At 42.4% G+C, this 12,239-nt stretch overlaps 3 protein-coding genes across 4 annotated transcripts in view; 2 read left to right on the forward strand and 1 right to left on the reverse strand.

Moving 5' to 3' along the window:
* Positions 1 to 5,337: 5,337 nt before the first annotated feature.
* Positions 5,338 to 7,983, reverse strand: ndufs6 (NADH:ubiquinone oxidoreductase subunit S6). Its single transcript, XM_085791965.1, has 4 exons — positions 7,735 to 7,983; positions 7,307 to 7,360; positions 6,929 to 7,051; positions 5,338 to 5,476 (listed from the first exon to the last, which is right to left on the reverse strand). Exons 1-4 carry the CDS (start codon positions 7,876 to 7,878, stop codon positions 5,408 to 5,410), a joined length of 390 nt encoding a protein of 129 aa, XP_085648091.1. The 5' UTR covers positions 7,879 to 7,983; the 3' UTR covers positions 5,338 to 5,407.
* A 2-nt stretch (positions 7,984 to 7,985) lies between these two features.
* On the forward strand, positions 7,986 to 9,462 carry mrpl36 (mitochondrial ribosomal protein L36). Of its 2 annotated transcripts, none has more exons than XM_085791967.1 (2): positions 7,986 to 8,009; positions 8,997 to 9,462. In XM_085791967.1, exon 2 carries the CDS (start codon positions 9,008 to 9,010, stop codon positions 9,386 to 9,388), a length of 381 nt encoding a protein of 126 aa, XP_085648093.1. In that variant the 5' UTR covers positions 7,986 to 8,009; positions 8,997 to 9,007; the 3' UTR covers positions 9,389 to 9,462. The 2 variants fall into 2 exon arrangements, with proteins under 2 accessions (XP_085648093.1, XP_085648092.1); XM_085791966.1 differs by lacking the exon at positions 7,986 to 8,009 and adding an exon at positions 8,171 to 8,294.
* A 2,373-nt stretch (positions 9,463 to 11,835) lies between these two features.
* The window catches only part of lpcat1 (lysophosphatidylcholine acyltransferase 1), a 44,940-nt gene continuing 44,536 nt past the window's right edge, over positions 11,836 to 12,239 (forward strand). The window contains exon 1 of the mRNA XM_085791968.1: positions 11,836 to 12,075. Coding sequence (XP_085648094.1) covers positions 11,989 to 12,075 — 87 coding nt within the window. The 5' untranslated portion in view covers positions 11,836 to 11,988. The remainder of the gene's footprint in view (positions 12,076 to 12,239) is intronic.

Consider the following 12,239-nt stretch of genomic DNA (forward strand, 5'->3'; position numbering starts at 1 on the left):
GTATATTTTTTGGCTTTTAATGCCTTTAATTGATAGTATAGTGGACAGAGAGACAGGAAATGGGGGGGCAGGAAAGGGCTGCCCGATGCGGGATTCGAACCGGGGCCGCCTGCAGTGAGGACTAACCCTAACCCTAACCCTAACCCAAGGTTGCTATGCTACGATTGGGAAACTGTTGGTTGGCGATGGGGTTTAGCGAACGATCAATAAACAATCTATGATGAATTGGACATTTTCATAGGCTGTCACTCTGTTACGGCTTCAGACTCTTACGGGCCCTGTCATTGGTCAAATGTGAGCAAACTACTGTCACCACACACTTCCCCACAGTGAGGTTGTGCGGTTCACAAACACACACACACAAAAAAAAATACAATATTGTACACTTGCACTATAGCCTGCACATGCACTGAGTCACAAAAAATAAAAGGTGTATTCTGTAGCATGGCAAAGTTTTCTGAGTGTGCCCTTACATTAACCATCCACTGTGCTGGAACCACGAGTGTTATCTGTTTCTTGGTGTAAATCATCTTCAGGAATAGTGGAATATAGCCTACCTTTGAAGTCTGGATATGTGCGTGTGTGTGTGTGTGAGAGAGAGAGAGATGGATAGGGAGAGAGAGTGAGTGTTTGTGTGCATACGTGTTTTGAGGGAGTGAAAGGGGGGAAGTGGGTGGTATTCAGCCGTGACTAATGGAAACACACAGAGGAGGGTGCTGCTAAATTGTTAAATCGATGCCACTTCCACCTCGGCTCCAGATATAGCTGCAATCAGCGATGCGTCCCTTTTCATTAGGCGGCTTTTGACTTTGTCAACCTGAGACTGCAAGAAAATCCACTGCGTGAAAAATGCCTCATAAAACCTCTTAAGTAATTTTAAGAAAGCGTCTCATCTGCATCCACTTCTGTGATTTTTCCACACTCTAAACAATAACACGCATCATAACACAAATAAACATAAAAAATAAGGATGGCATCATGAAGCCTCATTGTTTTATAAGGAAAAATACATTTTGAAAAAGAGAATTTTATTAAGTAACACTCGACAAAACATCTAAAGCAGCACGATCTAAAACAAAGCACAACAGGAAACAATGAAAAGTTTTTTTTTTCACCTCCCGTCTTTCTCTTCCTGCTGTTTTCGATTTAGGAACAGTGATAAAGTATTTATCAGAACAGAGGAGGGATCTGCCTGGGCTTTGTATGGAATTAACCATTTCAGATTAAATAATTCAGGATGAATTCAACCGAGAATTTCATTCTGTTTCTGCCTCATAAATAAGTAAGATTTAAGATGATAAATAATGACATCTGACTTCTTATTTCTGAAAAGTTTTCTTTCTCGTTGAGGCAGGCTGCAGATATATATTTTTTATATTTTTACTCATTTTTCACTTCTTCCTTTTTTCTATCTTTAATGGTCCAGAATTGATACAATTTTGTTTCCTTTTTGAAAATCTTGAGGTGGTGAGGATGTTGTGGTGTTGTGATGGATATAGAATGGCAGCCAGATAAGAGTTGGTTAAGTGCTGAATGGGGTTAAGACATGTGGGCTTATACTTGTTCTCACTCGTAGCTGTCTGAGACATGACTTGTCTCTTGGGGTGTTGGGAAAACTGCAACAGCACATACACTTCAATTTAGTGTTCAACATTAGTCCATTTTAACTTTATATTTGTAAAAAAAAAAAGAAAGAAAAAAAGTCCATGTTGATTTTGTTTTCAGTGTGAATTTAACATTTTCTAAAGTAAGTTCTATCAAAAATAATGGTATTTGTCAAAGGAAACCCACAATAAACCTGGTAACGTGTATCACACAATCATAGATTTTCAATAATCAAAAAAATATATGTTCAGATTTACATATTTGACTGACAGCAGGCTTGACTTTAACTCAACAACACGGGGACATTAGAGACAAGTTATAAACATAAATACACATACACCTTTAAAGATGATGTGGCTAACTTGTCAGGTAACAGCTGCAGATTTACACTGCCACGAGACAGACAGACACACAACCTTAGCCTTACCATGTTTCTGTCCACCTGGTGAATCCAGTTTTTTGCTCTGTTTTGATTTCAACTACTGAAAAAAGCATTTAACTCAATATCTGACTAAATGCTCCATTATGATCACCAGCTAGTGGTGGCTATATTAACTGTCTGTCTGCTGCTACAGCTGTGATAACTATCAGAGCTGTAAGATTGAACAGTACAGGCTAAAGCTGCCGACCAGAAACCCAAAACAAAGAGCTGAAAGATGCTGTGACAATTCACTGTAGGATTCATCAACATGAGGGAAACCTGTCACATTACACATTGTAATTTGATTCATTGCTGCCATTAAAATATTGATTACAGCTCCTTTAAGAGAACCCTGAACTTTGTGGATCTTTCCGCACAGACTAACATCTGTTAAAAGTCCAAGTCTAGTCAACTTAAATTTCAAAAACCTAACTTTTGACTAATAATTAAGTATCACTGCAAGGTTTTCCAATGGTTCATCTCAAAAGGGTGTTTAAAATGGACTTAAAACCAGTTTTAACAGGTGCAGATGTGAGTTTTTTCTTTTCATTGTGATTTTTCCCTCTGAGATTTACCTTCAATCATCTCTCTCACTTCCCTTTCTCACACTCTCAATCTGCTCCACTGACTTCTCACACCTCTCTCCCTTTAGTCCGGCAGCCATCACTCCTCTTCCCTTCTTGTCTCTATCCCACATCCCTCTCTCATTCCCCATCCTCCAATCCCAACCCCCGCCTCCCCCTCCTCTCCCTTTCTCTCCACTTGTCTCACCTCACCTCTGTCTGCTCTCGATATGCAAGCGAGCCACTCAACAGCCAGTCTGACACGAAGGCCTGCTCCCTGGGCCATATAATGTGATTAAGCCGCAGTGTGTTGCTGTACAGGTCGGGGAATGTTAGACCCACTGTTTACTTGTCTGGCTCACACCACCGGGGGTTCTTTGGCCCTTGTGTCATTTGAATTGACACACAGGATTTCTTTTTTTACCTATAAATGTTTAGCTGAAATGAATTGTTGATATCATTAATTCAATTCTGCGTGACGCTTTTTCTGCAATCACTTCCACTTTTAAAAAAATATTCAGCTGGAATGTCTACACAGGAAGTACTGACAACTTCAAAATGTTCCCCTCTACACCTTCCGTCTGACACCTATTTCCTTTCAACACTGTCTGTGACTCTGTCGCATACTCAAACACACAGCCACACACACGCACTGGCATACTTATACACACAGCTCCAAGTCTCTTGCGTCTTGTCACACACACTTTGGTTTTCCGGGGCTATCAAAGTGCTGAGTGCAAACTCTCTCCTCCAAAAACTGTCACATGTCGCCAGAGGTGTCTCGCTCCCCGTGGTAACCCTCTGAGCTCCTGGCACAAGAACAAGTCATTATTTCCATGGTAAAGGTCAAAAGCTCTGTCACCTGATTCAAAAGTGGAGCAGAGTGGAGCCACCCCAAGACAATGACCAAAGGTCAGTTTTCTATTTTGCCTCTAATACAGTAAGTATGGATTTGAGGAGGACAGGCTGCTCCCAGATCTGCCTGTGAGCCCCTTTTGGTCACGGTGGCTTCTGCGCAGGGAGGTTCAGATAATTGGCTGCAGGGAGCTCCATAATGAGCCTCGGGGTCTGTACTGTGACACATCTTAAAGGAGAAATATTTTAATAGGGCAATTACGGCGATGAGGCGGATGTTTTGTGTAGACTGAGTGATTGTTGTGGAGCGGCGCTGTGTTAAGGAATTCAATGGCATTTAACTCCATTATCTATTGTGCGGCTCGACGGTGGGGGGGTTTCCAATATGATTACAGTCTCATTTGGGCTTATTTTTATCTGGATGGTCTGACCCAACAGTGCAGGTCACATTATACTGAGGAGACGTATTTGCAATTATTATTTAATATTATGCAGAAGAAAGTGGCTAACTGGATGTAGCTATAGTCTCCTCCGGTGATTTGACAGTTTAAGGTTGAACCTGTGAAGTGTGAGTCCATCTGCAAATTGGTTCAGTCCACCTTTATAATCTCAAACACCTTTGTCATATATGATATTAAGGAATACGGTATTATGCCGGGTGTTGCATTTAAGAGCAGTGAATAATTAAAGAGTGCAGTTAAATCCAGCACAAAAACACTGTGCTGTTTAATTCAGCACAATTCATATGCTCAGTTTCATCTGAAGATTTTTGCCCCTGGCAATGCCTCCAACTCAATCAACCACCACCTCTGAACCACTCAGACTTACCAACCGCAAGACCAACCAGTCAGCTCCCTGACACTGACCCGGCTCGCCTGCCTCATTTTAACAATGCACCTCTCTCCCCTTCAATCATCCAAAGTGGGCTGACTATAGATGAGGTTAAATACAGCATAAGCCTCACTTCCAGGAGTCACCAGGGCCAATTATATGAGCCTGACTACTCTTCCCAACCTGAGCTCCATGGTGTGGAAAATGCAGTTCCACTGGCTGCATCACTGGGGACAGAACAGGCTAGTGCTGTCTGGAGCCTGAGCCAAGCGCAGGCCAATTTGGCATGCAGAGGTCTATGGAGAATAAGCCTGATGAAATATATATATGATCTTCTTCAAACATGTATTGTTCCGCGCTGCTGTGTCTTATCAGGCCGACTCCCTCCTGATGTCTTCTCGGCTTGGCAGAGCGAGACTCTACAGCGCAGACTGTGTGTGTGTGGTGGTTGTGAAGGGGTGGGGGGGGGGTGCGCAAGGAATGCTAAGGTTCTCTCCTTATAATAAACAACCAAGACAAGACTTATCTCGCCTACTTATTGATGAGAGCATCGCAATAACAAGCAATCAGTTATTCAGGCAGGGACGATATAAATCCATGCACACAACGATGCAGCAGATGTGCACTGTGACGTTGATCCGGACGCTTTTTAAAGGTTCAAACCAGTTTCAAGTTTTTTACTACAAACAGACCCTTTAGTGTGAGGTTTAAAACAACCACCTTTGTTCTGTTCAACGGGAAACAAAGTCTGGAACTTGGCTTTCATGTCTGTAACAAGGAGCCTTTCACTCTTTCTTTGTACCGACATAACACATCTGTTGGACACTGCTGACCTCTGGCTGTCACCGCGGAAACTGCAACCCAGCAGCCGACAGAGCAGCAAGCAGCAACTCACAGTGACTGCAGAAATTCTCATCTTCACAATTTTCCACAAATAAAGATTTTTTACAAAATGTTTTTTGTCATTATGGAGCATGTTGCATGTTATTGTGAATGATAATATTGCAAGTCTCTTATTTCAGGGCCTTCAACAAACAGTTATTAAGAAGTGTGCACTCAGACTGACAGACAAGACATAATTTATTAACCAATATGGCAATTTATACAGAGAAGCAAAGACAGAGGAAATGTTTCAGTGATGATGCTTCTGCTTGAACTGCAGTCCACAGTAGCCACATGTGCCCACTTTTGTGTCTTTATCCTGGAATAAAAAACAAAAAAGCAGAATCAGTACTGTATACAGTTCTGGACCTAAAGTCACATAAATGTATTTCCCAGAGGATATCATCACGTCACCGTCATGATAATCCATATTTAAAACATTTCTACGTTCATTTCAAAACCTAATATTATTTCATCCATTCGCTCTCTGCAGTGCCAAAGTATGAAAATACAAATAGTTGAACAATGGGGTTCCCATTATCAATCTTGTTGTTGTTTCATCTGCCAAATCCTATTGTAGGAGCCATATTTGCGCTTTTATTTTGGTGTTTGTACTTGGCGGGTTTTATTGTTGTAACCTCCGTTGACACCGGAAGTGGCGTCACGCGCTTCCGGGTCGCGGGGGTATTTAGGGCCAGGACAATTAGTGCCAGGTGTGCTGGTCGAAGGCATACAGTTTTGACCGTGTCTTTATGTGCTTTCGTGTCCCATCCGCCAAGGAGGTATTGTGTATTTTGTTATAATAAATGTGTGTTTTTAGCACAAACCCTCGCCTTGGGCACCTTTTGTTGTTAGCTGCACTAGCACGCGTCCGAACACTGGAGACCAGCAACCGTGCCCCTCTTATAGGGAAAAGAACGGCACGTACACCTATATATACACCATGTACTTGGTTCATATGTGATTTCAAGCCACACACACACACACACACACACACACAATTAACGATTAATCAAACGATCATGTTGCAACTTCTTGTGCAGAACAAATATCCACGATGTGAAATGCAAGTCTCCCTAAGTTGGTTCATAATGATATGACTAGCTGAATGTAGTGGACACATCACTAAAACTAAATTCAAAGGCCCAACTCACAACTCTCTGAGTCACGGTAGCCTACTGCTTTTAAAAATCCTGACCAGAAGTTGTGATTCATACCTTTCCGCTGCTTTGATGCGTCTTTGTGATGTTTGTCCACTCGCCGCTATTCTTCACTCACAATGCTGTCTGTCTTCTGATTCGAACTTCTTGTTCAGTTTATTTGGCGCATTGGTTTGGACAGCACCATTACTCATTTAGGTGGTGGTGCTTCACCACAACTTTAATTCCAAAGTCCAATTACTGTTAAACAGCTACACCCGGCTTGTATCGCCATGTGTTTCTCTGGCTACAAGCAGGTTTCTTGTCCTGCGGATGGACTTGCAGGACAAGGGTGTCCAAGCTAAATGCAGCACTCTTTGATGACAGGATATGTAAAGTAGGATGCTCTGTGGTGAAACAATATCAACTCACCCACTCCCAACACACACTATAGTGTAGTTAAACTGAACAATGCATTCATTGCTCATTCTCATTACACTACAGCATAGTGCCAGATTCCTGCTGGCCTGATCGCTAAGATGAAGTTTATGGTCTGGAATTGTTAATGTGGACTGACAGACCAATTTCAATTTTAGACTTGATGATAGATGTTAGTGTGTGCAGCCTCTTACCAGGTTGATGTAGACTTTGGGGTGGCCCAGAGCTCCTCCACCTCCATCACAGGACACAACTCTGGCTTCAACATCAGTCACTGGCTCCTCAGCCACCAAGTTGATGGCAAAGTTCTTATTCACCTTGGCACAAACAATATGATTTCTGTCATCACCAGCTTAGTCAAACAGGAGTGAGCAGCACAACAGCAGATACAGCGAGACTGTTGTGATGCTTTAATGAAGCCTACGTGCTGCCTATCCTTTGTGAACGCCAATGCGGTATTTAATTGGTCAACATCAACTTTCCATCTAGATGTACTGTTAAACGGTTCCATTGAAAATTAGCTGTTATTCTTATGTGATTATTATGTGTCTTGTTTGGTTGATACTTCATACCTCTTTCTGTCTGCCAACAAATCTGGCTCTCCTGGGATCCTTCTCGTCATACACCTGCAGAAAGAAAGAAAGAAAGAAAGAAAGAAAGAAAGAAAGAACACTTTTATCATGACCTGGAACAGAAGGCTACAGGAGTGCATGAACCTATTTTGCTAGTGACTTAGGGGACCTTCTCGGTCATTGGTCGTCTAGCTGAGACACAGAGTTAATGCATTATCCGTCCTTTCAAATACAAATATATGTTGGATATCAGTGGTGCCGTAATCAATTTCAGACATTGACATGTTAAATACAAATACAGGGCTGTCCGATAATGGGACTACTAGCTGCACCGCTACAGGCTAACCTTAGCTAAAGCTATGGCTATAACACCGGACAAGTGCGGAGCACCGGGTAATGAGAGGTGGAGACAGCGGCTCGGAGCTCACCTGGCCGGTGTGAGTGATGGCCTCCCCGGTGCTGGACACCTCCACGCTGTAGCGGTGAGCAGGTACAGCGGACAGCCTCAAAGGTGAGACAAGCACCTTAGCATTTTTACTGAAGGACAGAAGTCTGCCTACTGCGGCCGCCATGTTTACAACAGCCTGTACTTCCCAGGATGCTTTGCAGAGACACGTTAAAAATAAAACTGTAAACCCCGAGATTTGCCTGCCAGGTTTAAAGTACTTACATGCTGTGTACTTCGGTTGCAACAGCCGTGCGCGTAAGTCTTTGAATTCAGTTATTCATTATAAAATAAGACAGTTAAAACCCCGGCTGTGTTGGAGCTAGAGCTCATTGGTTGTGAGAGAGACGAGATTTGTGGAAAATCAGAGAAAGGGACTGGCTGCAGACTAAACTCAGGGCATAGTACCCATTACTAAGGTAAACCGGAAGCAGTTGCAGCCTCACTTCAGTCAGGCGCAGCACCGCTGTGGCGTTGAGGTGATAAAAAGCAACATTCAGGGGCAGAAGCCCTGATTTAAAACCTTCAACGGATCTCTGACAGGTTTGTTTACATTTTCTTGAGTTTGTGGTACGACTGAATCGCGTTAAAGACAGGGTGTTGGTCGTTTTAATGTGTGGTTGTGGTGTTAGCAGGTCAACTCTGACACGCTCGTCTCCTTGGCGTGTTGCATAGCTCTCCTGGAGCTGCAGTATTTACATGTCTCCATGACTCTACCGAGATAATTGCTTTTGACACCTTGTATTATTAAATAACGGTACTTATTAACGGTGTACGGTAGGCTTCATGTACCGTTGTAATAGGTTATAGGGATATGATTTACTGTATTTAGTAACTCAGGGGCATTGGCTCTAATGACGCCAAGGATATTGTTGTATGTTGATTTGGGTGCAAAAGATGCTAGTAGAAAAAAAAGAAGAAGAAGAAGAAAAAAAGCATCTAAGGGTGGTCAAAATGCAATATGTTACTTATATTGCAGTCGAGCTACAAATACTTTTTTTATATTGATTTATTTATGCATGACATGCAACAAAAAAAAAATTCCAGTCACAACTTGCCAGAACCAAAGATAAGAACCAAAAAAATTGTTTGACCAAAAGTTAATAGATGTTGAACATAGTTCATTTTTTGGATTTTAATAAATTATTTGTGTAACAGCCTAAAGATATGGTCTTATGTCATACTACCTGTCATGTACCTTTTGCAACACCATAGGAATCAAGCCTCTATTCTTCCTGTCTGCAGCCTCTGACACCATGGCCCCCCTCCTGTTAAAGCACCTGGCTGCCTCCTTGACTCGCCAAGTGGCCCAGATGAGCCGGCTACACCTGACCTTCTCCTCACCGGCAGCTAGTGCTTACAGATGTCTCTACACGCTGACCACAGCTCCCCGCACACTGCTTCTGTCATCGACCAGAGCCAGACCTATCCAGCCCGCCTCACCCGGCTCCTCTGCTCAGTGTGGACCATCTCTATTGGGACAGTGTCAGCATCTTCCCTGCACCCAGCCCTCTGCAGGGATGAAAACCAAGAGCGCCCTGAAGAGGCGCTGCAAAGACTGTTTCTTTGTGCGGCGGAGGGGACGTTTGTTTGTCTACTGCAAGACAAATCCAAGACACAAGCAGAGGCAGGGCTAAAATGTTTGTTGAGTATTGAGAAAAGCTTTGAGATAGTGAATATTTACAAGAACTGTGCTACAATAATAAATTGTGACTAAAGAACTTTCATAGCCCTTTTCACTCCTTCTCTGTTTTCTCATTATCCCTAATGGACAAAAATACAGAAATTTATCACAGTGAAGAAACTAAAGTCTGATTATATGATATTAAACTACCAACATTAAAATAATAGTTTTCCCTTAGTAAGAAAACAAATGCTAATTTATAAATGTACCGAAAATTATCTCTTTTTTTATATGTACATCAATACATTAAGAAGGCATCCATTGGTCGAGCCGACCAGCGTTTCCTTTCGTGGCGAGTCATGGGAATAACGCAGCTGAATCGCCGTTTATGGTCCGAACTACGACGGTATGTCAACCTCTTTGAACCTCTGACTTTAATTCTTGATGAATGAAAACATGAGTCCGTCTTGCGCCGGTCAAAGAAATGTACGGTGCGCAGAGGCTCATAAATGTAGTGTGAAAACGCTTCGCTTTTCCAAAACTCCTCGTTGTCCCTTTAAAGATCAAATATTTGATCATCAACATTAGCCTGTGCATGTCAGAGTCAGTTCCAGCATGTGTCCACACGAGGGAGCTAAAGTGTTTGCTACATGATCACAGGGTTCAGCTGGCTATGAAATGCATTGACTTGAGTGGCCTTTTCATTGTCCACCCTCTGGATTCATACATATCAGTGTTTGTCTTCTTATCTGTCCTCTCAAAAAGCGGAGTGGATCTGGTTGTGAAAGTTGTCTTTTTTCAGAAAATCTGAAAAGTCTATGGTTGCCACTTTTATCATTGCATTACACTGAGCTACAGATAAGTCATGATGCACTCGACAGAGCTGCATGCAAAGTGAGCAATCATATAAACCTGTCTGGTTTGAAAGGTGTTTGGCAACAAATAATGAGCCTGCAAGTGCTGCCTTGTTTTAATCGTTTTAGTTAATATTTACTGATGGAGGTACAAGGAACAGCAAAACGTGGACTGCGTACACATTAATTTCCAGAATGGCAAAGTTCTCACATTTACTATCATTTCAATGTTTCCCATGGCAGAAGCCTCCTGTGCTGCTCCAAAGATTTAATTCTACATGCAACGTTCCATTACAAACCCCGTGAGCCTATGAACTGCTGTAGTGAGGTGCATCAGTGGGTCGATTATCCACTTGAAAGTAATAGTGAGCAACTTGGTGTCCAAAGAGTTTTGCAATCACAAAATGAACGCATGCATTTTCTGATGTGTAGTTGATAAACCAGTCAGCCTCACTGTGTAAATGTAAATTAGCTGTGGTTTTAAGATACGTCAAAGTCAAGTGGCAGTTACTGCCAGCTAGAAAAAAAAAAAAACTCTTGGCAGAAACTAAGGGGTGGATCAAATAGAGGAGGAAATGCAACTTCAAATGCATACTGGACCAACTCAAGGTCAATCACCCCAAACATCTCAAACTCACATTCCACAGTCACACAGTCTTTATCATCTTAACAGCTGCCTGTTTGTGTGTGTGTGTGTGTGTGTGTGTGTCTGTGATGGTCATGTCTCTGCTCAAATGTCCCCTACAGAGGCTGAGTTGAAGTTGAATTTATTGATGTTATTACATTTACTGGATAGGAAAACTCAGTTGTCAGTTTGTTACGTGCACCATGTTATAAGTCTAGGCTGATGCAGTATTATTAAACAGTCCTGCATTAAATCCCCCACGATTAGGCTATAATCTGTTTTGTTAAAACTATTTAAGATAAGTGTGAATTTATCTTTCATCCTGTGTGTGTGTGTGTCTGTGTGTTCTTTGTGGTCCTTGCATCGCACAGAAAATGTCTCCTGTTATTTAGCCGAGTCCAAGAAATACACATAAGAGAACAACACCACAAGCACCCATCAGTGCAGTACAACTGGTATTAGTTTTAGCTAGGTGTATCTAAGAAAGTGGACACTCACATGCACGTGTTTGTAGGTGTGCCACCAGGTTTCCAGATTCGTCCCTTCAAAATAAAAGCTGAGAAATAGGACATTCTTTATAAATCCACGTTTCTCTAGCATATGCCAGTATTTTAGCATACAAAGTCATTGCATATTTTAACAAAATGATGCCTTAATGATGCCTTTCGGGGAAATCGATTTTAAAATGACGAATCCTGGCTGAATGAGGGTTTGTAAACACACTTTGTTGCTTAATCGTCAATTCGAGCGATTTTATTTGACGAATTTGTTTTGCGTTCCTATTTTAACACTTACAGTACACAGTTAATTGTACATACAAAAGGTTTAAACACATTTCTTTCTTCACGGTGACGTTAAATACTAAGCTGCACCAGGTTAATGCCAGACGTGAATCTTATTTTGAAGCTCCCAACCGGAAGTGGCGCTGTTTCTTGCTGCTAGCTTGATGTAAGTGAGCGGTGAGCCACTCCTCCCTCCAGCATCAGTCTCTCTCCGCCAGTTGTATGAAGGTGGAGTGAGCAGCCTACTGAGGAACAGTCTGTCCAACGCAGTAAAAACAACTATTTACAACGGGACATTTTGGACTCGACTTCTCCTCTCTTTCCTTCCTCTGCGGGTGTCGAGTTGTCAGCAATGAAGAGGTCAGACAGCTGTCCCGCCAGGATGGGTCGAAACCCCTTCGTCCACGAGCTGAAATTCACTATGACGGAGAAGATAAAGGTAAGACAGGAAAATATGACGGATGATAAATGAGTTTTCTACAGTTTCACAGTCCTGCGTCGTCTGAAACTAGCCCGAACTTCCTCCTCTGCGTCGTTGTCTGTCTACTACACCTAACCAATGCCCACCTTGTTAGGGCTGACACACACACACACACACACACA

This window comes from Trachurus japonicus, chromosome 11, assembly GCF_045865225.1.
Source record: "Trachurus japonicus isolate A0001 chromosome 11, Traja_1.0".
In the NCBI taxonomy this organism is placed as follows: Eukaryota; Metazoa; Chordata; class Actinopteri; order Carangiformes; family Carangidae; genus Trachurus; species Trachurus japonicus.

Bases quoted from the DNA above. Each gene is read 5' to 3' on its own strand.
- mrpl36 (XM_085791967.1), top strand. From the start codon at position 9,008: ATGGCCCCCCTCCTGTTAAAGCACCTGGCTGCCTCCTTGACTCGCCAA.
- ndufs6 (XM_085791965.1), bottom strand. From the start codon at position 7,878: ATGGCGGCCGCAGTAGGCAGACTTCTGTCCTTCAGTAAAAATGCTAAG. The intron at 7,361-7,734 runs GTGAGCTCCGAG...TTCTTTCTGCAG, and splicing joins CCATCACTCACACCGGCCAG to GTGTATGACGAGAAGGATCC. The intron at 7,052-7,306 runs GTATGAAGTATC...GTTTGTGCCAAG, and splicing joins TTGTTGGCAGACAGAAAGAG to GTGAATAAGAACTTTGCCAT.